This window comes from Salvelinus alpinus, chromosome 4 (assembly GCF_045679555.1).
Source record: "Salvelinus alpinus chromosome 4, SLU_Salpinus.1, whole genome shotgun sequence".
In the NCBI taxonomy this organism is placed as follows: domain Eukaryota; kingdom Metazoa; phylum Chordata; class Actinopteri; order Salmoniformes; family Salmonidae; genus Salvelinus; species Salvelinus alpinus.
Window position 1 is genome coordinate 55,124,481 of NC_092089.1, and position 27,677 is coordinate 55,152,157.

Below are 27,677 nucleotides of genomic sequence, written 5' to 3' on the forward strand. Positions count from 1 at the left end.
GCTGTGTGCATAATTACATACACACATACTCACACACTCACACACACACACTCTCTCTCTCTCTCTCTCTCTCTCTCTCTCTCTCTCTCTCTCTCTCTCTCTCTCTCGCTCTCTCTCTCCCTCTCTATATCTCTCGCTTTCTCTCTCTCTTTCCCATCTCTCTCAGTATGAATAGTGGAGAGAGGGGGAGGGAGAGCTGTGCTGAGACAGTGAGTCAGGGCTGCTGTTTGCCGTGCTGAGGTTCCTGCTGCTCAGCATCTCAATCAGAATAGCCCTGCCCTGAGTCACATTTCTCCTCATCTCTAACCCACCCTTTCTCTCTCTCTATGCTCTCTTCCTCCTTTTTCTCTCTCTCTCTCCATCTGCTCTCTCCATTCGCTCTCTATCTCTCTGCTTTCTCTCTCTGCTCCCTCTCTTTTGTTTCTCTCTCTCCGTTCTCTCTCTCTCTCTAAATGTCATTTAAATGATCTCTCTCTACCTTCCTCTCTCTCTCTCCTCTCATATCTATGCGTCTCTGGGAACGTATTATTGCGGCCACTCTGGCCGTTATGTGGATCCTGCTGACCATAGTCGATGTCTATGTGAGAAAAAAAACAGACTTCATCATAGTCTATCTCTGGACTTGTTGTGCTCTGATATGTTGCTCTGGGAACAGCACTTGTTACTTCCTGTGCCCAGATAATCCAGAGGAAGCAGCAGGATTGGTCTAACAAGGCAATGGGATTAGCGACAATGATTAGAGCAAGGCCGGGTAATTAACGGTGCTGGATTTATTATCAGTGTAATGATGCCTGGGGGACCCTCTCTGTTTGTCATTCAACTTTATCCTATCCAACCTGCACGGTTGTGAGTCTTAACATATGGTGGTTTGGTGAATGCCAAGGCTCTTGCTCAGTGGGGTAACACAGATTTGAGACACCCGGGTGACTCAGCTTTGAACCACAATCGGTCACTGGCTTGGTTTGGGTCTCTGTGAGGAGTCGAGGTGAAGTCACCATTGGTTAGCCCCTAGAATTGCCCCAGACGTTATGCGTAGCCTTTGGCCCAGAGGTATCCATGGGTTTCTGTTTGTGTGTATGTGTCTGTTTGTCGGTGTATCGATGATCTGAATCTGTGTTTTAACTTGGTCATTGTGTGTTTGTCCATGTGTCTTCTATGTCGGTTTGTGTACGGCTCAGTGTGTGTATTTTGAGAGAGAAGGAAAGAGTGAGGGAGAGAGGTATATAAAGAGAGAGAAACGGAGGAGGTGGAGTACAGGCTGCTGACTCGTCAATCCCTTAGGGATGATCTTTCTCACTGTGTGTGTGTGTGTGTGTGTGTGTGTGTGTGTGTGTCTGCGTGCGCGAGTATGGGTCATACCTACGTATACGTATGTGTGTGGGTTAACGTATGTTGGTATACACACGCAAGAGGCACCCTACCTCACTGGAGGGGACGTCCACACCGATCAGCCATTCATGATGATACCATGATGCTAAAAGGCTGATGGGAGACATCATTGTAACATGTCTGTGACAGAACCCTGACCTTCAGAGCATCCCTCTCCTCTTTATTCATCTCTCTATCACTCCCTCCGTCCCTCCATCTCGCTGCCTCATTGTGTACGATATAAATATATCCAACCTTCCTGTCCATTTCAATTTTGCTTCTAAATCTTTATTGAGTGCAGGAAGATCTTATTACAACAAATCAAAATGGCAAAGTGTTTTGGACGTGGACGGGCTGTATTGGTAATTTCGGGTGTGTAAAGTCAGAAAGGGGAAATTCAGTACCAATCTCTCAGCCTTCTCTGTCTGTTGGCAGAGTGACAGAGATATATTGTACTGCGTGTGCCTCACTTCTTCTCCCATGCAGGACTGCTATGACCTATTTTCTGTTCTCAGAGCGAGTTCCTCCCTCTCTCTGAGCCGCAAACTCACCTGCAATATCTCATATATCAGTCATTTACATGAGGAATGTAAACCGAAAACTACCAAGCGCGACTGAGGAATCCTTACTATCCCGCCACAGTAAATAGATTTTCTCTGAGCACATGTTGGCTGATTTGTGTTGGTGAGGGGGAGGTAGAACAGCTTGAAATTTCCCACCCTGTCTGTCTGCTCAGATGGCACCACCACTCTCTCTGGCTCTCTGTCTCTCTGTCTCTCTAGCTCTGCCCCGAGTGATGCCTTTCTCTCACAATTGTAGGGAATTTCCTCTCTCTTCTCCTCACTCTGTACCCGTGTCAGTGTGACCGGGTGATTAAAGGAAACTATTGACAAAAGGATGCTCTGTCTGTCTGTCAGTTCAGGACCAATGTAACTATTTCCAGGAAGCAGAAGATCTGGTTTAAAGCAATCCAGCCGGTGGGAAATACATTGTCAAAATGACATAGATTACACTCAATGTAAAGCACTTGGAGAGTTTGTAACCTATTTGTACCCTTTGTAACCTGTTTGTAGTGTGTAACCTCTCATCGTTGCTGTTCGCTCAGACCTGATCGAGGTACAAATTGACCAAGCCTGATTATGTATGGGGATTGTACATTACATGTATGGGAAAATGTAATTAAGCACTATATTTCTCTTCATTATTCTCCCTCAGACCTGATTGAGGCCACCAAGGAGTCTAATGTGAACATCCCACAGATGGCGGACACGTTGTTTGAGAGGGCCACCAATGCCAGCTGGGTGGTGGTGTTCAAGGCCCTGATCACTACGCATCACATGATGGTCGCTGGCAATGAGGTGAGTGAAAGCCAGCACCACCACTACTGTTCCTATGGGAGGGCCTGTATTTAAAAGGGCTGGGATGTGATTGGCTCTTTTTTTATATACGTTGGTTATATTGGACATGCTGAGTTTTTAGTTGGCCAACCCTCCTCCTGGAGAGCTACTGGGTGTGTAGGCTTTAGCTCTTACCCTGCTTTAACATGTCATATTCTAGTAATCAGCTACTCATCAAGACTTTGATTAGCTGAATCGGGTGTGTTAAAGAAGGGCTGGAGCACAAACCTGCATACCCAGTAGCTTTCCAGGGGGAGGGTTGGCTACCTCTGCTCTGGCGGGTTTAAGGTTAGATGATAAGCCTGTTTGTCTGAATACACTGAGTGTACAAAACATTAGGAACACCTTCCTAATATTGAGTTGCTCCCATTTTGCCCTCAGAACAGCCTCAATTCATTGGGGCATGGACTTTACAAGGTCTCTAAAGCATTCCACAGGGATGCTGGCCCATGTTGACTCCAATGATTCTCACAGTTGTGTCAAGTTGGCTGATAGTCGATCTCTAGTCCAAATAGCTCATTCCATCTCATCCCACAGATGCTCAATTGGAATGAGATCTGGTGACGGGGCAGGCCAATGCAGTAAGCTGAATTCACTGTCATGGCCGTGGAACCATTCCTGGATACTCCTGGCCTTGTGGCATTGGGCATTAATTATCCTGCTGAAAAAATGCATTTGCAGATCTAAAAAATCTAAAAAATCTCTAATTGAAGTGGATTTAACAGGTGACATCAATGAGGGATCATAGCTTTCACCTGGATTCACCTGGTCAGTCTATGTCATGGAAAGAGCAGGTGTTCAGTCAGCCATTTAGATATTCAGTAATTCCATCCTTCATCTTGACCTCCATTGTTATGTCACTGGGGTCAACCAGGGGTAACACAGTCAAATAAGCAGATGTTCTGTTTACTGTCTGTTTAGCCTGTCTAGCATGTCTATGGCCACACTGAGATTATGGATGGAGGAGAAACAGAGAGAGAGAGAGAGAGAGAGAGAGAGAGAGGAGGCAGATGCAGGGAGATCACAAAGAGCTGTGTCATGTCGAACGGACACACTGTGATAATGAAATTAAACTCAGTGTCTGTGGATCAGAAATCAATGGGGAAGAGGACATGTGCACTTCTGTTGCCATTGGTGACACAGGGCTTTTTGAAGAGGTCTTTTCATTCATATGCCCTTCCCCCCACCATTATTAATCTCATCACAGTGTGTGTGTGTGTGTGTGTATGTATGTGCGTGCATCTGTGTATGTGCGTGTATGTTTGTGTGTGTGGGTGTGTATTTGACTGGCCAGTGAATTTTCAGCCCCTCAGCATACATTTTCCCAGAGCCGTATGTGTAGAGACAGATGTGTGGGGTTTAGCTCAACGTCTGGAGTGTGTCTGTTGGTATGAGACTGTACACTGTCTGAAAGAGGGAGGAGGAGAAGGAGTGTACTACAGTATCGCAAAATGATATGTTTTACACCAGATAGGTGCAGTGAAACATGTTGCTTTATAGGGTCAGACATAGAAGTACAGCATCCCCAGAGCAAATGAGGGTTAAGTGCCTTGATCAAGGGCACCTCAACAGATGTTTCACATAGTCAGCTTGGGTATTTGAACCAGCAACTTTTCAGTTACTGGTCCACCGCTCTAATCGCTAGGCTACCTGCCACCCAAGAGAGGACCTCTCATTTAATTCACCTCTCATTTAATTCACCTCATTAAACTGAGCTTTGACTTTTGAATTAATTAAGAGTGTAAATGAAAACCCAGGTGTGTATGTGTGCGCGCGTGCACATATCATGTGTATAGGTGTGTGTGTGCAGAGTGTGATTTTCTTGTCATGTTTCACAATTCCTCCATAGAAGCCTATTTGCCGTTCATGTATTATTGTTTAGTAGGTGATACATTCTGTATTTGAGCAGAAGCATTCTCATTCTCACCCGCCCACTCAGGCGCTGTTTTCTCTGATGTTGGCTCTCTGTAATCAATTAAGCTGCAGCATGATCATGTCACACTTTTCACATGAATTCCAGTTCCTCCTCAACACAATTGTGTGTGTATAATATGAAACAGCTCCTCTGAAATTACACATCTAATCCATTTCCTTTTGTGACTCATTCAATCCTTTGAAGATAGTAATTATCTTTTGAAGGCAGTTGTGTGTTTGCGTGTGTTTTAATATGTGCATGTGTTTTAATACCTGCCATAATGTCTGGTTCTTTAGCATAACAGACTCAATAATTTGCTGAGCTGGTTTGTTGTTTTAGTGTATTGATCCTGTCTCCTCTGACTGGTGTGTATTGTCTCTCTCTCTCTCTCTCTCTCTCTCTCTCTCTCTCTCTCTCTCTCTCTCTCTCTCTCTCTCTTTCCCTCTCTTTCTCTCTCTCTCTCTCTCTCTCTCTCTCTCTCTCTCTCTCTCTCTCTCTCTCTCTCTCTCTCTCTCTCTCTCTCTCTCTCTCTCTCTCTCTCTCTCTCTCTCTCTCTCTCTCTCTCTCTCTCTCTCTTCCTCAGAGGTTCCTCCAGTTCCTTGCCTCCAGGAACACCCTCTTCAACCTCAGTAACTTTCTGGACAAAACTGGCTCCCATGGTGAGTTAACACGTGAGCTCCGGCAGCCCCTTCCCTCGATGGGTTTATCAAACAACCAGCTCGAATGTCGAGTCAAGCTGTCACCCAGTGTGATCACTGTAAAAACTGTGTCCATGGTGATTATTATGGGCTCTCATGGCCATGTAAACTTGTTTCTCGGGTGATGGAAATGGTCCTCTGTGAGGCGTTGTTTCTATGGAGACGTGGAGGTGACATTGGCCTGTTGTTCCTCCCCCAGGCTACGACATGTCCACGTTTATCAGACGCTACAGCCGGTACCTCAACGAGAAGGCGTTCGCCTACAGACAGATGTCCTTCGACTTTGGCAGAGTGAAGAAGGGGTGTGTTGTCTCTCAATAACTCTGTCTATCCTCTCCATCAGTGCTGCTCTTCTCTTTATGGCTTTTTTAAAAGGAAAATCAAGCAAAACACACAGTCTAGCTGCAATATGCAAGATATGTTTTGACCCCTCACCCTCCCACCCCCTCAGAATCATATGTACTGAACAAAAATATAAAAACACAAGATGTAAAGTGTTGGTCCCCTGTTTCATGAGGTGAAATGAAATATTCCAGAAATGTTCCATATGCACAAAAAACGTATTTCTCTCAAATTTTGTTCACAAATTTGTTTACATGCCTGTTAGTCAGCATTTCTCCTTTGCCAAAATAATCCATCCACCTGACAGGTGTGGCATATCAAGAAGCTGATTAAACAGGATGATCCTTACACAGGTGCACCATGTGCTGGGGACAATAAAAGGCCACTCTAAAATGTGCAGTTTTGTCACACAACACAATGCCACATATGTCTCAAGTTTTGAGGGAGTGTGCAATTGGCATGCTGACTGCAGGAATGTCCAACATAGCTGTGGCCAGAAAACTGAATGTTAATTCCTCTACCATAAGCCGCCTCCAACGTCGTTTTAGAGAATTTGACAGTACGTCCAACCCGCCTCACAACCACAAACCATGTGTAACCAGGCCAGCCCAGGACCTCCACATCCGTCTTCTTCACCTGCAGGATTGTCTGAGACCAGCCACCCAGACAGCTGATGAAACTGAGGAGTAGTTCTGTCTGTAATAAAACCGGCTGGGCCTGGCTCCACAGTGGGTGGGCCTTGCTTCAAAGTGCCCTCCGAGGTCCACCCATGGCTGCGCTCCTGCCCAGTCACATGAAATACATAGATTTAGGGCCTAATGAATTTATTTCAATTGAGTGATTTCCTTATATCAAATCAAATCAAATTGTATTGGTCACATACACATGATTAGCAGATGTTAATGCGAGTATAGCGAAATGCTTGTGCTTCTAGTTCCGACTATGCAGTAAATTCTAACAAGTAATCTAACAAATTCACAACAACTACCTTATACACACAAATGTAAAGGGATGAATAAGAATATGTACATATAAATATATGGATGAGCAATGTTTTCTTTTTGTAATCCGTGATTGACTGTAGACCCTGCCACATACGCCTCGTGTTTGAGCCGTTGAATTGCGACTCTACTTTGTCTCTGTACTGATGCTTTGCTTGTTTGATTGCCTTGCGGAGGGAATAGCTGCACTGTTTGTATTCGGTCGTGTTTCCAGTCGCCTTGCCATGATTAAAAGCGGTGGTTCGCAATTTCAGATTCGCGCGAATGCTGCCATCAATCCACGGTTTCTGGTTAGGGAAGGTTTTAATGGTCACAGAGGGAACGACATCTCCAATGCACTTGCTAATAAACTCGCTCACCGAGTCAGCGTATACGTCAATGTTAATGTCTGAGGCTATCCGGAACATATCCCAGTCCACGTGATCGAAGCAATCTTGAAGCGTGGAATCCGATTGGTCAGATCAGTGTTGTATTGACCTGAGCACGGGCGTTTCCTGTTTTAGTTTCTACACGGCTGTGACTATAATCAAAGAGAATTCTCTTGGAAGATAATGCGTCGGCATTTGATTGTAAGGAATTCTAGGTTGGGTGAACTGTAACTCAGTAAAATAGTTTCAATTGTTGCATGTAGGGTTTATATTTTTGTTCAGTATAAGAACATAGAAATAGATTTATATTCTATTTCTCATAGAGACAACACTTGGCAGAATCACAGCCACCTGACCTGTCTGTCAGTCTCAGGGGTCAGTAGGTGGGAGTGATTCATCTTAAAGCCAGTCTGTTTGGTCTGTTTCACAAGCGTTCCTGGAAGTATCGTAATGTTGTGCCTCTGGATTTAGAAACTCTGTGATTGCACTGTGGGTGAGGGCAGAGTGAGTGGGCTGTCCATGCCTGTGCCTGTACAGAAACAGACAGATGAATATAGACTACACAGTCTGAATACAGACAGTGAGCTATTACTTAGGCTCCTGTCCAGACTGTTGCGTTTTGCTGGCAGAAACAAGGTCCCACAGCACAGTCTGTGCCAGCCATGCGACAAACAGACAGAACAGCCAGGTGTGCAGATAGAGCTCTGACCTAGTGTCTCATGTCATGTGTCTTACCTAAAGTATCTAAGAAGCTGGATCCATCTAAAACTGTTGCTGTGTTAGTGTTGCATCACAAGGCCTTGGCCTTGGCAGATCTCTAGTAATAATATACAGTAATTGCAAATGCCACTTAGCAGAAGCCTTCATGCAAAGCCACTAACAATACAGTGAGTGTATAAGTCTTTAGTATGTGCATGTGATCCCTGCAAGAATTGAATAATATATGCCATTTAGCAGGCATTTATCCAAAGCAACTTATATTCATGCATCCATACATATGGGTGGTCCTGGGAATCAAACCCATAATCGTGGCATTGCACGCACCATGCTCTACCAACTGAGCCATACAGGACCACAGGACACTCCCTTTGTTTTGCTAGCGCCTGTCTACAGTACTTCCTTATAGATTCACTGTCCCAGAGGTCTATATGTTATTTATCCCAATGTAGAGAGTATTAAGTTGTTTCCTCTCATCTCATATTGCTGGAAAAAGAAATGGCAGCACATTATTGTATGCTCCACAATGTTTTTAATGGATCTTAAACCTATGTGTTCGTCAATAGACCTTCATTAGGGTTTAACTCATCATACTGTATCAATGTTTTTAATGGATCTTAAACCTATGTGTTCGTCAATAGACCTTCATTAGGGTTTAACTCATCATACTGTATCAAGAAAGATTTTTGTATTGATCCGCTAATGGGAAATTTGACTACACCAGATAATACAAACAAGTACCAATACACCCAGCACAGAAACAACAATGAAAATATAGACGACGTTAAAGACATCACATCATCAACACAAACAACTGGATAAAAGACTCTCCACAATATTTTTTTAATGGACCTCAAACCAACATTCAGGGTTTTCTCACACTCATACTGTACCATGTCGTTGCTCCTGTGTCGTCTGTCTGTCTGTCTGTCTGTCTGTGTCTGTCTGTCTGTCTGTCTGTCTGTCTGTCTGTCTGTCTGTCTGTCTGTCTGTCTGTCTCAGAGCTGAGGGGGTGATGAGGACAATGCCGGTAGAGAAGCTGTTGAAAGGAATGCCCACTCTGCAGAGCCAGATAGACGCCCTGCTGGAGTTTGATGTGAGTATTATGATGATGATGAGAAGGATTTCTGTATCCGTTAGTAAGGGCATTTTTGTCCTTACTAATGATTGCTAGGCCACCTTTACTAGTGATTGCTAGGCCACCTTCTGTTATGCCCCATGCCTAAACAATATCCTAAACCAGAGGTCTCCAACCCTGTTCCTGGAGAGCTGCCCTCCTGTAGGTTTTGGCTCCGATCCCAGTTGTAACTAACCTGGTTCACCTTATCAACCAGCTAATTATTAGAGTCAGGTGTGCTAGATTAGGGTTTGAGCGAAAACCTACAGAACGATAGCTCTCCAGGAACAGGGTTGGGGAGCGCTGATCTAAACTACCTGGCAACTCAACCCAAATAGTAGTGGTGTAAAGTACTTAAGTAAAAATACTTCTAAATACTACTTAAGTAGTACTTTTACTCTTCTTATTTCCAAAATAAAATAATATACTTTTTACTCCGTACGTTTTCCCTGACACCCAAAAGTACTCCTTACATTTCGAATGCTTAGCAGCACAGGAAAATGGTCCAATTCATGCACTTATCAGGAGAACATCCCTGCTCATCCCTACTGTCTCTGATCTGGCAGACTCATTAAACACACATGCTTCGTTTTTAAATTATGTCTGAGTGTTGGAGTGTAGTCCTGGCTATCCATACATTTAAAAATGGTGTTGTCTGCTTTGCTTAATATAAGGAATTTTAAAGGATGTATACTTGTACTTTTACTTTTCATACTTAAGTATATTTGAGCAATTATATTTACTTGTGATACTTAAGTATATTTAAAACCAAATACTTAAAAAAATTTACTCAAATATTTTTTACTGGAGGACTTTCACTTTTACTAGAGTCATTTTCTATTAAGGTATCTATGCTTTACTCAAGTATGACAATTGGGTACTTTTTCCACTATTGCCAAGCAGTTACCTAGAAACATATGACCATATTAACTCAAATCTCCCATCCTCAGTGTGATCTAATCTCACCTTGTTTATCTATAGGTCCATCCCAATGAACTAACCAATGGGGTGATCAACGCGTGCTTCCTCCTGATGTTCAAAGACCTGATCAAGTTATATGCCTGCTACAACGACGGGATCATCAATGTATTAGGCAAGACTTGACCATTTTCTTCTACTTCCTGGGACAATAATCATGTCTTTTTATATTTGATGAATATTGCCGGTTTAATTTTATTCAACACATGGAAATAGATGTGGTCCTGTTAATTTTATGTAATAGTAATGTCTCAACGGTTCTTGTGTAATAATAAACATGTTCATTCCCCTTTTTCCTCACAGAGAAATTTTTCCAGATGAAGAGAGGACAGTGCAAAGACGGGCTGGAGATCTACAAGAGATTCTTGACACGGATGACCAGGGTCTCTGAGGTCTTCAAAATCGCTGAGGTAAAAGACAAACCCAACAATACACTTTACTGTTGAAAAGTTCAATCCACAGCCAGTATGACAAGCATGGTATATGGAGGCTCAGCTGAAATGTCAACATCTTTTTTTACAGACCATAGGAATTGACAAAAATGATATCCCTGAGCTCACTCAGGTAAGTCCTGTTTGACCTTTTAAGCCTAATGTCCCACATTTTCACTGGGATGATACACTTTCTCCTAATCTAATAACATTGTATTCACATTGTACTTACATTGTACCAGCATTGCATCTCAGTGTTATGGTTTTGTTTAACCTGGGGTAGCATGCGTTTTGGACATAGCCTACAACTCAGAAATCTCTTCTCTATCAGCATTGACCAATCACAATATTGGTCCTTTTTTTGGACAAGCAGCCCTGGCCAATCACAGTCATGTACATAGTTGACAGGTCATTGTCTACCTGACCAATGGTGAGCTTTTCATAAAATTGGGGCGTATCCCTTTGATCCATTCTGTCCTCCATGAGCTGTGCTTCCCCTGGGATTGACAGCCACTCTGCCCCCCCTCTTCTTACTTCCAGAGGTGCAGCTTGATCTTATAGGCTGAGAGTGTGAGTAGTGTGTCGTACATACAGCTTGCCTTTGGGTCATGGCTAGAAGGGATACAGCTTTTGTCAAATTGACATCAAAGGTAGATTTTTGTTGTTGTTGCTAAACCTAACCCTAACCCTTTTCCTAACCTTAACCTAATTATCCTAGCCTGCTGCGTAAGTTCTCCTAACCTGCTACAAAAAGTCAAATCTGACAAAAGCTGAATGCCGTCTAGTCAAAACCTCGCTTTTGGGGAGCAAAGCAGCCTATAGGAAATTGAATAACAACACTGAACTCTCTTGAATCCATTGAACTGCAAATACAGCAGATACTCTTGGATGAAGTTGGATGTCAACAGCCTGATCTCATACACTAGACATAACATAGTAAATGTAAATCCAGGACACCCAAATTAGTATCATATGTTACGTTTGGTATGATTAAATAAGGCAAAAATGAAAATACAGTGGTTGGTCGGTCGGTCGGTCGATCGGGTGGGCGGGTGGATGTATAATGTGAATGTGTAGCAACACAAAGGTTGTGCTTTCGAAACTTTATAATGTTAGCTAATTAGCAACTTTGCAACTAATTACTACGTTTGAGCTACTTTGCAACTACATAGAATGTTAGCTAACCCTTCCCCTTTAACATAACTTTTAACCCCAAACCCTAACCCCTAACTTCTAGCCTAACTAACATTAGTAACCTAACTAAAGTTAGCATTAGCCGCTAGCCACCTAGCTAACGTTAGCCACAACTAATTGGAGTTCGTAACATATCATCCATTTTTCTAATTTGTGACATATTGTACGAATTGCGATTCGTAACATATTATACACATTTCAATTCGTAACATATACAAATTGTAATTTATAACATATCATATATGAAATGGATGACAGACATCCACAAATTAATACATACCATATGAAACGTAACAACGTACTAATTGGAGTGTCCCGGATTTACATTTACTATGTTACGTCTACCTATGAGTCCAGGTTGATGTGATTGAAGAAACAGATTGGAGAAGTCGCAATACTTGCAGAGCTATTTCGCTGATAGCTAAGATCTGAGCTAACATTGGTTTTAGCTCAACAATTGTATCTTAATTCACCAGAATGTTACTATAGAGTTTCCATAATGTCAAAATCACCTGAGATGGTATCTGAAATCCCATGGGCAGTATACGACCCTCAATTAAGCAGAAGATGGCGCCGACGGGGATGGCAGCATCGCGGCTAGCTCTTAGAAAACTTTGCAGTATTTTATTTTTTTATGTACTATTTTTTACATTATTAGCACAGGAAATGTTTTGTGTCATTACATTACATACAGCCGGGAACAACTATTGGATATTAGAGCGGCGGTAACTCACCAGAACTACCAGCATTACGACAAGGAATATGACTTCCCTGGCGCAGATCCTTTGTTCACTCTTCCCAGAGCAATTTAACTTATTCCAGAGGACGACCCAAACCATCACCGGCGGAGGAGAGGCACTCGAGGCGGCCTGCTGGTTCGACTAAGGAGGCGCGCACACCACCCACCCCTTTCGAGTATATTACTCGATAATTTTCCGTCTTTGGATAGCAAAGTCGATGAGCTTAGAGCACGGATTTCTTTTCAGAGAGACATCAGTGCCTATAACATACTTTGTTTCACGGAAACATGGCTCTCTCGGGATACTCTGTTAGAGTCGGTAAAGCCAGCAGGATTCTCAGTACATCGCGCAGACAGAAATAAATATCCCTCCGGGAAGCAGAAGGGCGGAGGGGTGTGTTTCATGATTAACGACTCATGGTGTAAATCTAGGAACATTCAGGAACTCAAGTCATTTTGTTCACATCAAGCCGAAATCTCGACAGCCCTCAATAAACCACATATCCTGAGGCTGCATTTATTGTAGCTGGGTATTTTAACAAAGCAAATCTGAGGACTAGGCTGCCGAAGTACCATCAACATGTTGACTGTCCTACTCGCGCTACTAAGACTCTCGACCATTGCTATTCAAACTTCCGGAATGCTTACAAGGCCCTCCCCCGCTGCCCTTTTGGCAAATCTGACCACGACTCCATCTTGCTCCTCCCGTCCTATAGGCAGAAACTCAAACAGGAAGTGCCCGTGCTTCGTACTATTCAACGCTGGTCTGACCAATCGGAACCCATGCCTCACGATTGTTTTGATCATGTGGACTGGGTAGTTTGCAAAAATAATCTAGATGCATACAGGGACACAGTGACTGAGTTCATAAGGAAGTGTATAGGAGATGTAGTACCTACTGTGACTGTTAAAACTTACCCTAACCAGAAACCGTGGATAGATGGTAGCATTCACGTGAAACTGAAACCATGGAAACCATGGAAAGACGACTGGTAATATGTCAGAATATAAACAGTGTAGTTATTCACTCCCCAAGACAATCAAACAAGCTAAACGTCAGTATAGAGAAAGTGGAGTCAAAATTCAACGGCTCAGACACGAGACGTATGTGGCAGGGACTACAGACAATCACGGACTACAAAAGGAAATCCAGCCACGTCGCTGAGACCGACGTCTTGCTTCCGGACAGGCTAAACACATTCTTCGCCCACTAACAAGGACTGTGGGCTCTCCTTCTCCGTGGCCGACGTGAGTAAAACGTTAAAACGTGTTAACCCTCGCAAGGCTGAAGGCCTAGACGGCATCCCTAGCCAGCTGACTGGTGTGTTTACGGGCATATTCAATCTCTCCCTATCCCAGTCTGCTGTGCCCACATGCTTCAAGATGGCAACCATTGTTCCTGTACCCAAGAAGGCAAAGGTAACTGAACTTAATGACTATCGCCCCGTAGCACTCACCTCTGTCATCATGAAGTGCTTTGAGAGACTAGTCAAGGATCATATCACCTCTACCTTACCTGCCACCCTAGACCCACTTCAATTTGCTTACCGCCCCAATAGATCCACAGATGATGCAATCGCCATCACTCTGCACACTGCCCTATCCCATCTGGAAAAGAGGAATACCTATGGAAGAATGCTGTTTATTGACTATAGCTCAGCATTCATCACCATAGTACCCTCCAAGCTTATCATTAAGCTCGAGTTCCTGGGTCTGAACCACGCCCCGTGCAACTGGGTCCTGGACATCCTGACGGGCCACCCCCAGGTGGTGAAGGTAGGAAACATCACCTCCACTCCGCTGATCCTCAACACTGGGGCCCCACAAGGGTGCATGCTCAGCCCCCTACGGTACTCCCTGTTCACCCATGACTGCGTGCCCAAGCACACCTCCAACTCAATCATCAAGTTTGCAGACGACACAACAATAGTAGGCTTGATTACCAGCGATGACGAGACAGCCTACAAGGAGGAGGTGAGGGCTCTGGGAGTGTGGTGCCTGGAAAACAACCTCTCACTCAACGTCAACAAAACAAAGGAGATGATCGTAGACTTCAGGCAACAGCAGAGGGTGCACCCCCCTATCTACATCGACGGGACTGCAGTGGAGAAGGTGGAAAGCTTAATGTTCCTTGGTGTACACATCACTGACAGGCTGAGATGGACCACCCAAACAGACAGTGTGGTGATGAAGGTGCAACGGAGCATCTTCAAACTCAGGCGGCTAAAGAATTTTGGCTTGTCACCTAAAACACTCACACATTTTTACAGATGCACACTTGAAAACATCCTGTCGGGCTGTATCACCGCCTGGTGCGGCAACTGCACCGCCCGCAACCGCAAGGCTCTCCAGAGGGTAGTTCAGTCTGCCCAATGCATTACCGGGGGCAAACTACCCACCCTCCAGGACACCTACAGCACCTGATGTCACAGGAAGGCCAAAAAGATCATCAAGAACATCAACCACCCGAGCCACTGCCTGTTCACGCCGCTATCATCCAGAAGGCAAGGTCAGTACAGGTGCATCAAAGCTGGGACCGAGAGACTGAAAACAGCTTCTATCAAGGCCATCAGACTGTTAAACAGCCATCACTAGCACATTAGAGGCTGCTGCCTATAGGCATAGACTAGGAATCACTGGCCACTTTAAGGAATGGAACGCTTGTCACTTTAATAATATTTACATATCTGGCATTACTCATCTCATATGTATATACTGTATTCTATACTATTCTACAGTATCTTAGTCACTTAATGTTTACATATCTGGCATTACTCATCTCATATGTATATACTGTTTTCTATACTATTCTACGATATCTCATTCACTTAATAATGTTTACATATCTTGCATTACTCATCTCATATGTATATACTGTTTTCTATGCTATTCTACTGTATCTTAGTCCGTTCCGCTCTGACATCACTCGTCCATAAGTATATAGTCTTAATTCATTCCTACTTAGATTTGTGTGTATTGGGTATATGTTGCGTAGTTTGTTAGATATTTCTTGTTAGATATTACTGCATTATTATTACGCATTTCGCTACATCCGCAATAGCATCTGCTAATCATGTTTATGTGACCAATAAAATGTGATTTGATTTGAATTAAGTATGTTGTAGCTCACTATGTGTGCCAACCACTCCCTAACCCTTCCTTTTGGCCCTATAAAGCTTTAATGTTTGCATATGTGAAGCTCAACCCCCACACTGCTTTTACCTTTTCAGACCCGTCAGATCTCCAAACATCAAAGCGGTTGAGGCCAAGGGGAAGGGGTACACTCTCACTCATCAACATTATGTAATATAAAATCACAGCCTTGGGCAGATGCAGATCTGCAGGGTGTTTGACCACACTAACATGCATGATGGGTTGGACTACTAGCCAACCGAGAGGGTGGTGGGATGTGAAATGGGGGGTTGGGCTTACTGTCATGTCATGGTATTACACTAAAGAGGGGCTGGTTAAAGCATGGTAATGATACATTGAATCATGACTGTGAGTTTGGGGGAGTTGTTGAGCATGGATTAGGGTTGAAAGCCCTGTGTGTGTGGTTGGATTTGAATGGAGTCCATTGGCTAACTAGCAGATGGTTAGCATTATGTCACAGTTTGGACATTCTGGTTGCTCCTTATTGTGTAGAGAGATTCCTGTCATATTCCTTGTACTATTACTATTACTAGTTGTTTATAAACTGTCAAATGAAATGACTGGCTCGTAGAACAATCTATGTGTCTTCATGTATGTTTGTGTGCATGTGGTGGAGAGGCAAAGAGAAAGCCTACATACACTATGTCTAGACTTGGCTCCTTCTTAGAGCCTTAAAGAATACTGCCTTTCTTAGGCAGTATCGTTTTAGGGATGCTGTCCTGGCCTAGAGGTGTGAGTTATTAGACTCCAAGTGCCAGTGCTTAGGCAGCTGAGACAAGTGACGCTCCACAATAAATTAGACTGAATTCTCCGTCCCATGAGTCACCATTTGGGCAGCTAAACGACCTGGGGATTTAGCGGTAGCTATTCGAAATCGAATAAGAGAGCCATAGAATTAGTTGAGCGAAATGAAAACAAATCATGTCGTTTCACCAGATGTTATATATTTCTCTTGTTACTGGATATACCTGAAATCCATAAGCATGTGTATTGTATTATTCTCTGTTGTACGGACACAGCAACCTCTTATCTATGACAGATAGACCGATATGTCAATTCCAGGTGGATCTTGATAATCCCACAGTGCTGTAGGGAATACAAAAGCCTTGGAACGGCGTGACGCAGGGAAATAACATATTTGCACCCGTCTACTCTGTTTGTGGCTGTGTATTGTCTGTAATAGCATCTAAATGACATCTAAATAGATCGTATTAGCGTCTAATCATCAGATCTCTTAACCCCTCTTTGGAGTGTATCGTTTGGCAGAGGCAAATGCTGAGTAACGATTTACATTACGGCCATCGTCATAATGCATTCATTACATATATACATGCACATTATAAGCGTACTGTAGGCTGAACAGAATCTAGAAGATTCTAGGAGAAAACTGTTCCAATTCATATAGTCGTTATTTTCCTTTGATTGCTCAGTGAGGATGCTTAGAAAGTCATTACAGCGATATCACTGCCAACAGTGTAGAGCAGACCCTCCCTAAATGTACCTAAATGTTCCCTGAACAGCTTGCTGCCCGAAGGAAGGTATGTCATTTTGGATTGTATCAGGTTGAGACACCTGTTTAATACAAGGACCCCTGTGGGTCTGTACATGGCCCATTTGGCCTCTGGAAGTGATGGAACTGTCACTCCTCCCTCTGGAAGCTCTGTGACAGTCAATCACACACCTGGGTTGTTTTCAATAGGCACGAAATGGAAGAAAACTGTCCAAAACCAAGTTAAATTGGGAGGTGTTATCTGAATGTGTCTGATAAGGAACGCTGGTTTTTCGTTGTCCGTTGCAAAATGTTTTGCTACGGTGTGACCTAATAAAAATAGAAAGGTCAGAGTAGACACACTACTGCTGGTACTTAGTTCTGAAATGGGCCGTCCTCTTTCATATTGAAAAGGCCTCCGAGGCCTCTTACATTTCAGACACAATTACCTAGAATGCCAAGACATTTATTGGGTTATCAGAGGAAGTAGACCAAGGTAAATGGGCAGGAAAATAATAGTGATTTAAGAGGGAAGTGTGTGAGATTTAGCTGGCCCATTTAGCCTTGACAGCGTACACGTGGCTTGCTAGATGCCAACTGCTTAGCCTATCAGGTGTACTGCCATCTGTGGCTGTGCAGCTTGTTTTGCTATGATGTGTTTACAGTCTGTAAGTTTGAGAATGCAGTACAACTGGAAGCATTGTTCTTTAACATACGCATGAGTAGTTTACTACATTTAAGTTATGAATGGACTGAACTGTTGTGTGAAAGAGATTTTGAAGTGGCACAGAATTAGCATTGTTTTCCTATTGTCCCCACCATTACTTCCATTGCCCCAATGTGATCATTCTATATGTCCCCTGTTTGTCCCGATGTGATAATTCTGTGTCCACTGTTAGACGCCGTGTACCCTGTTAGCTCCAATGTGATAATTATTTGTATGTCCCCTGATAGCCCCAATGTGATAATTATTTGTATGTCCCCTGATAGCCCCAATGTGATAATTATTTGTGTGTACCCTGTTAGCCCGTGTGACCACTCTCTGTGTTCCCCGTTATCCCCAATGTGACTACTCTCTATGTTTCCTGTTAGCCCCAATGTGACCATTCTCTGTGTTCCCTATTAGCCCCAATGTGACCATTCTCTGTGTTCCCTATTAGCCCCAATGTGACCATTCTCTGTGTTCCCTATTAGCCCCAATGTGACCATTCTCTGTGCTCCCTATTAGCTCCAATGTGACCATTCTCTGTGTTCCCTATTAGATCTAATGTGACCATTCTCTGTGTTCCCTATTAGCCCCAATGTGACCATTCTCTGTGTTCCCTATTAGCCCCAATGTGACCATTCTCTGTGTTCCCTATTAGCCCCAATGTGACTACTCTCTATATTCCCTGTTAGCCCCAATGTGACCATTCTCTGTGTTCCCTATTAGCCCCAATGTGACCATTCTCTGTGTTCCCTATTAGATCTAATGTGACCATTCTCTGTGTTCCCTATTAGCCCCAATGTGACTATTCTCTATATTCCCTGTTAGCCCCAATGTGACCATTCTCTGTGTTCCCTATTAGCCCCAATGTGACTATTCTCTATATTCACTGTTAGCCCCAATGTGACCATTCTCTGTGTTCCCTATTAGCCCCAATGTGACCATTCTCTGTGTTCCCTATTAGATCTAATGTGACCATTCTCTGTCCCCTGTTAGGCCCAATGTGAGCATTTTTTGTGTCAGACCTCCTCTGGCTCTTCTTCTCATCCCTCTCTGTTTCCCTCCAGACCCTTTCATCAAGTCAAGTGTCATCACCTTTTAAGAGCTCCCCTGATACTCTGTGTGCCCTGACATAAATTTTCCCTTGTGTCTTCATGTTTTTGCGTTGAACATTTCCCCAGGGTCCTCCAGAGTCCTGGAAAGTTACTGGGTGTGCAGGTTTTTGTTCCAGCCCAGCACCATCACACTAATAGTACAAATAATCAACTAATTATGGTGTTTTGTAATCTAAGCCTGCTGGGCTGGAATACAAGCCGGCACCGCCAGTAGCTCTCTAGGTTCAAAGTTGGAGACCCCTGCTCATAACCTATGTGTCTGATCCATGTACTGTACGGTATACTATAGCCCTGTGGCACCTGTAGTAATATGTTGCCCATCTCTTCTCGTTCTCCAGGCCCCTGAGAGTCTCCTGCAGTCCCTGGAGACTCACCTGAACACTCTGGAGGGAAAGAAGCCGTAAGTACCAACCACACTCTCCACCAACCACACGTGTATCCTTACCCCATGGGCGTCTTTGTAACCAGGGCTACTTGGGAGTGGGACTACTTTACTTCCTATTTACTTCATATTTGAGAATTCCGCAATCTCAGTACAGTTCATATGCATGCACGCACGTACTTTGGGTTTTAAAAAAGTCTGTGGAGTAAATAAATAAGGAACACACACTCTAAAGGTGAAACAGAAAGTCATACTGGGGGTGGCAGGTAGCCTAACGGTTGAGAGCGGTTAAGAGCATTGAGCCAGTAACCGAAAGGTCTCTGGTTCAAATCCCTGAGCCGACTAGGTGAGAAATCTTAACCCTAATTGCTCCTGTAAGTAGCTCTGGACGAGTGCATCTGTTAAATGCCTGAAATGGAAACCTTCTGCCTCCTTTTGCTGTGGATTTATTTGACCAACACTTCGGCTAAAGAGCCTTCATCTGTGTGTGAAAATAGTCTGTGACCATCCAGTGAACCCAAATTAGAACTGTGCTTGACCCTGATGTCCCATAGGCTTTAATTATGCACATCCTCTCAATTAACATCATTAGGACCTCCAGTGTATGCCCTCTAGATTGTGTGATTTTTATGGGGTGTGATTGGACTGAATCTGTCATCACCAGACTGTCAGTCGTGTGTTCTCGACAGGACCTTAGTAGGACACTGATACAAGATAGTACTTGTGTGTGTGTGTGGGGGGGGTGGGGTGGGGGGGGGGGGGCATCATCAGATCGGATGTATGGAAAGAAACTTAGCAGATGAAGGCTTAGCAAATGCCAGTGATTGTCAATGTGTGTTACAGAGAGGATGTTCACAGAGAGGATGTGTAAGTATTCTGCTGGATCTACTACAGAATGAGTTGACGTGGAGGGCCGGGTCATTATTTGATGTTGTCTTGTATTGAAATGAATGAAACTGTCAAAGAAATCCCCAATTGTTTCGTGACATTCACATGAGGATTCTACGGAATTGACATTTGAACCTCAAGTTTAAAGTCATGTTTCGCAGTGTTGTAAAGGTCAAATGGGATTCTATAGAATTTATGTGAATTTGGCATATTTGTGATTTTTCAGTGTCTCTCCTGAGTTTTGCCTCTCTCTCAATATTAATATGAACTTTGACAGCTGACTCAGGACTTACCCAAGATTCACTTTGCATAGTTTTTCTAAGATGACGTGAATCTGGTGTCTTGGCTCTTCAATGTTCATATTAACTTCATTGTCATATTATTGGGATCAACTCAACTCCTCAAACCTTTTGTTGCATGTCATTGCAAAACATGGGTTTGTTATGTCTGGAAAATAAGAATGAAAAGCTTTGTGCAAGGAAGTGATTTCATTTTGTTTTATTCGGTGTTGAAAATCTAAACTCTACAGATGCAGTACACTCTTAGAAAAACGGCTTCCATAAGGGTACTTTGGCTGTCCCCATAGGAGAACCATTTTTGGTTCCAGGTAGAACTCTTTTGGGTTCCATGTAGAACACTCTGTGATAAGGGTTCTACATGGAACCCAAAAGGCTTCGACCTGGATCCAAAAGGGTTCTACCTGGAAGCAAAAAGGGTTCTTCAAAGGGTTCGCCGATGGAGACAGCCAAAGAACCCTTATTGATTCTAGATAGCAATTTTTTTCTAAGAGCGTATGTTTTCACAATGGAATTGCCTCAAAATGCCTGCTCTCTGCCATCCAAACAACAGTGCTTCTTTAGCTGTCACTTTTACACAGCTCAATAACAGCCATTGTGCTTCACCATTCATATCATCTGGTGATGCTATGATGGCTTTAACTCGTTCTTATTGTATCACTTTGCAGGTCACCAACCAAGGTGAGTCAGCTACCCCTTATTTTACTCTGTCTCTGCACCTCAACAAATCTTTTTGACAACTGCCGACAATTTGACAATAATTTGACGTGTGTTCATTAATGCGTAAAACAGGATAGCCATGTCTGTTTCTGTAACTGTGGTGCGTCGCCATGGTAACTGACTAACGAGGCTAACCCTCCGTCTGACAGGAGTGTGAAGCAAATGGCTCCCCGGCCGCAGCCGCCACGCCTACAAAAGCTCAAGCGGCCCCTGCAGCTGCTGCTGCTCCAGTTGCTCCTGCCCGCCCTGGACCACCTGCCAGACCCACGGCGGCACCCACCATCAAGAGCTCCAACAAGTAGGTGCCCATCTGCTGTGGGCTCTTAGGTTGGCCACTTCAAGTGCCACTTCAGGTGCCCCACTAGCTTTAACAATTAGCTATGTTGTACAATCTACAGTCTCCAATCACCAGTTTACATCTAACCCTTTTGTCGTTCTGTTTTTCCTTCTTCCTGTCTCTCCTTCACCTCTCCCTCTTCTTCATTTTGTCTCTTGTCTCTTTCTCGCTCTCTCTCTCTGTTACTCTCTTTCTATCTCCCCCCTCTCTTTCTCTCACTCTATCTGCAGTGCTCTGCTAGACTTGGATCCATTGTCAGCCTCCCCATCAGCAGGTGGAGCAACAGCCTCTATCTCGTCATGGGGAGGTAAGTCCTTTAATACATTTAATATCTGGGTTGCATTCTTTATGGCACACAATATATATATGTATATATGTACATATATGTACATGAGCGTTTCTCATTGCAGGCCCAGGACTTCCCTCCCTGTTTCAGTTAGTTTTCTTCCGTTTGGTGCCTAATGAATTTCACCCTGCTCTCTTTCATGCTTTCTACCTACATCCTCCTCTCCACCCTTATTCAAGGGAAGGATTACTATTAGCAGATATTCAAACCTGGCCCCTCTGCAGATTGAAATCACTTTAAGGGCCTCTTACTCATATAACATGTCACGATCGTGTGGAGAGACGGACCAAGGCGCAGCGTGATATTGATACATCTTCTCTTTATTAATGAAGATGAATGAACACGACACACTTTAACAAACTAACAAAAAACAACAAACGACCGTGAAGCTAAATAACGTAAGTGCACAGACAAGCAACAAACGTACTACATAGACAATTACCCACAAACACCTAAAGCCTATGGCTACCTTAAATATGGCTCCCAATCAGAGACAACAATAACCAGCTGTCTCTGATTGAGAACCAAATCAGGCAACCATAGACTTTCCTAAACAACTACACTCAACCATAGACAATTCTAAACACCTACACTGAACACAACCCCATCTACTCTATGAAACCCCCTCAACCATACAAACCACACTAGACAATACAAAAACACATACTAACCCATGTCACACCCTGACCTAACTAAAATACTAATGAAAACAAAGATAACTAAGGCCAGGGTGTGACATAACCCCCCCCTTAAGGTGCGAACTCCGGACGCACCAGCATAAAGTCTATGGGAGGGTCTGGGTGGGCGTCTGTCCATGGTGACGGCTCTGGTACTGGTCGTGGTCCCCACCCCACCATAGTCACTACCCGCTTTCGTAGCCTCCTCCAAATGACCACCCTCCAACTTAACCCCACTGGATTCAGGGGCAGCACTGGACTAAGTGGCAGCACCGGACTAAGAGGCAGCACCGGACTAAGGGGCAGCACCGGACTAAGGGGCAGCACCGGGATAAGGGGCAGCACCGGGATAAGGGGCAGCACCAGGATAAGGGGCAGCACCGGGATAAGAGGCAGCACCGGACTAAGGGGCAGCACCGGACTAAGGGGCAGCACCGGACTAAATGGCGGATCCTGGCTGGACAGCTCTGGCGGATCCTGGCTGGACGTCTCTGGCGGATCCTGGCTGGACGGCTTTGGCGGATCCTGGCTGGCTGACGGATCTGGCTGCTCATGGCTGGCTGACGGATCTGGCTGCTCATGGCTGGCTGACGGATCTGGCTGCTCATGGCTGGCTGACGGATCTGGCTGCTCATGGCTGGCTGACGGATCTGGCTGCTCATGGCTGGCTGACGGATCTGGCTGCTCATGGCTGGCTGACGGATCTGGCTGCTCATGTCTGGTTGGCGGCTCTGGCAGATCCTGTCTGGTTGGCGGCTCTGGCAGATCCTGTCTGGTTGGCGGCTCTGGCAGATCCTGTCTGGTTGGCGGCTCTGGCAGATCCTGTCTGGTTGGCGGCTCTGGCGGATCCTGTCTGGTTGGCGGCTCTAGCGGCTCCTGACTGACGAACGGCTCTGACGGCTCGGGACAGACGGGCGGCTCTAATGGCTCGGGACAGACAGACGGACAGACGGATGGCTCAGATGGCGCTGGGGAGACGGATTTCTCAGATGGCGCTGGGGAGACGGATGGCTCAGATGGCGCTGGGGAGACGGATGGCTCAGATGGCGCTGGGGAGACGGATGGCTCAGATGGCGCTGGGGAGACGGATGGCTCAGATGGCGCTGGGGAGACGGATGGCTCTGGCCGTATGAGGCGCACTGTAGGCCTGGTGCGTGGTGCCGGAACTGGTGGTACCGGGGTGGGGACACGCATCTCAAGGCTAGTGCGGGGAGAAGGAACAGGGCATACTGGACCCTGGAGACGCACATTAGGCCTAGTGCGTGGTGCCGGCACTGGTGGTACCGGGCTGGGAACACGCACTTCAAGGCTAGTGCGGGGAGCAGCAACAGGATGCACAGGACTCTGGAGACGCACAGGAGGCTTGGTGCGTGGCGTAGGCACTGGTGGTAATGGGCTGGAGACACGCACCATTGGACGAGTGCGTGGAGGAGGAACAGGGCTCTGGAGACACACTGGAAGCCTGGTGCGTGGTGTAGGCACTGGTGGAACTGGACTGGGGCGGGGAGGTGGCGCCGGAAATACCGGACCGTGCAGGCGTACTGGCTCCCTTGAGCATTGAGCCTGCCCAACCTTACCTGGTTGAATGCTCCCCGTCGCCCGACCAGTGCGGGGAGGTGGAATAACCCGCACCGGGCTATGTAGGCGAACCGGGGACACCATGCGTAAGGCTGGTGCCATGTAAGCCGGCCCGAGGAGATGCACTGGTGGCCAGATAGGTAGAGCCGGCTTCATGGCACTTGGCTCAATGCTCAATCTAGCCCTACCAGTGCGGGGAGGTGGAATAACCCGCACTGGGCTATGCACACGTACAGGAGACACCGTGCGCTCTACTGCGTAACACGGTGTCTGCCCGTACTCCCGCTCTCCACGGTTAGCCTGGGAAGTGGGCGCAGGTCTCCTACCTGCCCTCGGCCCACTACCTCCTAGCCCCCCCCCCAAGAAATTTTTGGGTAGTACTCACGGGCTTCCAGCCTTGCCTCCGTGCTGCCTCCTCATATCGCCGCCTCTCTGCTTTCGCTGCCTCCAGCTCAGCTTTGGGACGGCGATATTCTCCAGGTTGAGCCCAAGGTCCCTTTCCATCCAATATCTCCTCCCATGTCCAAGAATCCTTGATGCCTTGCTCCTGTTGCCGCTTGTCACGCTGCTTGATCCTGTGGTGGGTAATTCTGTCACGATCGTGTGGAGACACGGACCAAGGCGCAGCATGATATTGATACATCTTCTCTTTATTAATGAAGATGAATGAACACGACACGACACACTTTAACAAACTAACAAAAAACAACAAACGACCGTGAAGCTAAATAACGTAAGTGCACAGACAAACAACAAACGTACTACATAGACAATTACCCACAAACACCTAAAGCCTATGGCTACCTTAAATATGGCTCCCAATCAGAGACAACAATAACCAGCTGTCTCTGATTGAGAACCAAATCAGGCAACCATAGACTTTCCTAAACAACTACACTCAACCATAGACAATTCTAAACACCTACACTGAACACAACCCCATCTACTCTATGAAACCCCCTCAACCATACAAACCACACTAGACAATACAAAAACACATACTAACCCATGTCACACCCTGACCTAACTAAAATACTAATGAAAACAAAGATAACTAAGGCCAGGGTGTGACATAACACTTTTTCCTTGGAGTGTATTTTTTATTTTTTTAAAGATGGCAGTTGGAAAATCAGAAGTACAGTAGTCACGTGGTATGGTAGTGAGTTATTGACCCTGATTGACATTTATATGTTTATATTCTCTGTATGTAATCCCTCACTCACGTCTTCTCTTTGCTCTCTCTCTCTCTCTCTCTCGCTCCCTCTCGCTTGCTCTCTCTCTCGCTCTCTCTCTCTCTTTCATTGTCTTGTACAGATCTGCTTGGTGGCGGTGAGTACTGAGGAACATACTGTTCTTTACATTCTTTACACAGCTCCCATCCACCGCAGAGCATGAGAACTGCTAGGATTTACACCTGAAGTTATGATTAACACCTATCTGGAGGCTTTAGCCACATTCCAGGCTGACTGCATTGCAGACGCCTACTAGATCTCACAGCACCTGGACAGGTGTTTAACATATCAACTAACCACATCATCAGCTAACCATATCATACGATATAGCAATCTGATACCGACTGCGCAGTCAATGACGTTTCACACAACCATAAGTTGATGCAATGATGTACTGCAATGTAGTCGGTCTGGAACGTGACCATTGTACCTGTGGCTCACTGGGCTTTCAGTGCATGACTCCAGCTGTAGACCTAGGATCTGAGAGGATCAGCATATATAGGTGGCAGCCTTCCTCTTATTCTTGCTCTGTGATTTCTAACAATGCCTCTCAAGGTGTAACACACTCCTCTCCAACACTTCTCTATTACCACTGTTCCCTTTGACATATCTTACACTTATCGTCTTTTTCTCAACACAATCTCTCTACTTATCTCTCCCTGTTATATTCCCCCTGTTCCTCTATCCTGTTGTGATTGGGGATGGGCTTGGGTGGGGATGGATGGGGTGGTGTAGGTTTAGATACCCCCCCTGATCCCACTAGCACCTCTGAGCCAGCCGCTGTTGCTGCTGATGCTGCAGCCGGTCCAGCTTCCACGCCCACGGTGGCCCATACGGATGGCCCCGCCGCGCCCTCTGTGGCCCCCGTGGTGGTGCTGCCCGTGCCCGCCACTACCGCTTCAGACTTGGATCTGTTCGGAGGTCAGTCGGGGTCAGCCTCATGGGAGGAATCATCATGGCAGACTACACAGCAGCTGTCTGCTTGTTTGGAGCAACCTCTGACATGCTCACATGTAGTTACACCACCTGGTTCTCACACTCTTCACATTTACGAGTTTCAGTATACACTCTACATACACCTTAACAAAAATATTCTGTCCATGAAATTCTGTATTTGTGCAAAATTCTAGTTATTGACATAGTTACTGACGTCTAATAAGGACACTCATTTCCAAATGTTCCATCTCGCTAAATAATGATTAGCTTGACAGATGATTCATTATTTGGGCACTACATCAATCAATCAATTATTTATCTAAGACAGCAAGCAGGTGAGGAAGTTTTTGCTCTGCACTGTATGGAGAACAGTAGAAATTGTAGCCCATACTCGGCATATCTCCTCTTTTCGCTCACATATCTAATAGTAGATATACAGAATGAAATCCCCTATCAAAATTGTATAGCAAAGTGTGGCCCTCTTTTCCATGGAAAACAGCCTCTGTCAAAGAGAGATGTTGCTTTGCCCATCGCTGAGCATGGCATTTCCTGTCACACAGTACAAGCTTATGATAGCATCATGTTATCTCTTCACTTTCCCAGCGTGTACAAACATTGTGCACACTGAATGCAGCTTTATGCAGCGGGAAAGTACAGGCCCCATTCATATGATACTAATAAGATCAGCAATTTCAGCAATACACCTTGTATTCTCTGTTTTCTCCTAATGCTGATCGCTCATCTTTCTGTTTCTCTCATTCTCTCTACTCTCCTGCTCTTTATTTACCTCCTCATCTCTCTTTCTCCTGCCTCCCCTGTTTTTCTCTGGGTGTTGCATTGTGGTTTGTGTCCACTGTCCCATCCTCTCATGTCCGGTACCCCAGACGCGTTTGCACCCTCCCCAGGTGACGGCCCGCCCAGCAGGGCGCCTGCTGCTGATGCATGTGCAGGATCTGGTGGGTGATAACACTGCTCAGTGTGTGTGTGTGTGTGTGTGTGTGTGTGTGTGTGTGTGTGTGTGTGTGTGTGTGTGTGTGTGTGTGTGTGTGTGTGTGTGTGTGTGTGTGTGTGTGTGTGTGTGTGTGTGTGTGTGTGTGTGTAAGTGTAAGTGTGTGTAAGTGTAAGTGTGTGTAAGTGTGTGTAAGTGTGTGTAAGTGAGCATATGTTTGTACGTGTGTGCACTCTTCCAACACACGTGTGTGTGTTTGTGCAAGAGTGTGTGTGTGTGTGAGATCCTGAAGCTTGGGTAGCTCCAAGCTGCTTCTGCTACCATATGGGACAGTAGTAAATCATCTGAAACATTGCATTGGGGCCTACCGTCCTGACCCTAACCCCACTATTGGGGGCTCAAGCCTCGGCCCCCCTCTCTACCCCTCCGCCACTCAGCCCTGCTTCAGAACAGTCCCCCTGCTTCTCTCAGCTCGTAATATTCACCTGGTGATGAATACTCGAGTAAAACACAGTTGTATAATTTTCGCCCCAAATCCTACAATTGTTTATATTTCATATAAATGATGCCACTTACTAATCATACTAACTGACCATCTTTATTTACCC

At 45.2% G+C, this 27,677-nt stretch overlaps 1 protein-coding gene across 4 annotated transcripts in view; it reads left to right on the forward strand.

Moving 5' to 3' along the window:
• Positions 1 to 27,677, forward strand: part of LOC139573976 (clathrin coat assembly protein AP180-like) — a 70,753-nt gene that overhangs the window by 27,700 nt on the left and 15,376 nt on the right. For all 4 annotated transcript variants that reach the window (XM_071398011.1, XM_071398014.1, XM_071398013.1 and 1 more), the window contains 15 exons: positions 2,584 to 2,726; positions 5,264 to 5,339; positions 5,578 to 5,680; positions 8,809 to 8,902; positions 9,905 to 10,016; positions 10,205 to 10,311; positions 10,424 to 10,465; positions 19,067 to 19,128; positions 19,954 to 19,977; positions 20,963 to 20,975; positions 21,164 to 21,312; positions 21,582 to 21,658; positions 25,267 to 25,281; positions 25,920 to 26,105; positions 27,005 to 27,076. In XM_071398011.1, the coding sequence (XP_071254112.1) occupies positions 2,584 to 2,726; positions 5,264 to 5,339; positions 5,578 to 5,680; positions 8,809 to 8,902; positions 9,905 to 10,016; positions 10,205 to 10,311; positions 10,424 to 10,465; positions 19,067 to 19,128; positions 19,954 to 19,977; positions 20,963 to 20,975; positions 21,164 to 21,312; positions 21,582 to 21,658; positions 25,267 to 25,281; positions 25,920 to 26,105; positions 27,005 to 27,076 (1,275 nt within the window). The remainder of the gene's footprint in view (positions 1 to 2,583; positions 2,727 to 5,263; positions 5,340 to 5,577; positions 5,681 to 8,808; positions 8,903 to 9,904; positions 10,017 to 10,204; positions 10,312 to 10,423; positions 10,466 to 19,066; positions 19,129 to 19,953; positions 19,978 to 20,962; positions 20,976 to 21,163; positions 21,313 to 21,581; positions 21,659 to 25,266; positions 25,282 to 25,919; positions 26,106 to 27,004; positions 27,077 to 27,677) is intronic.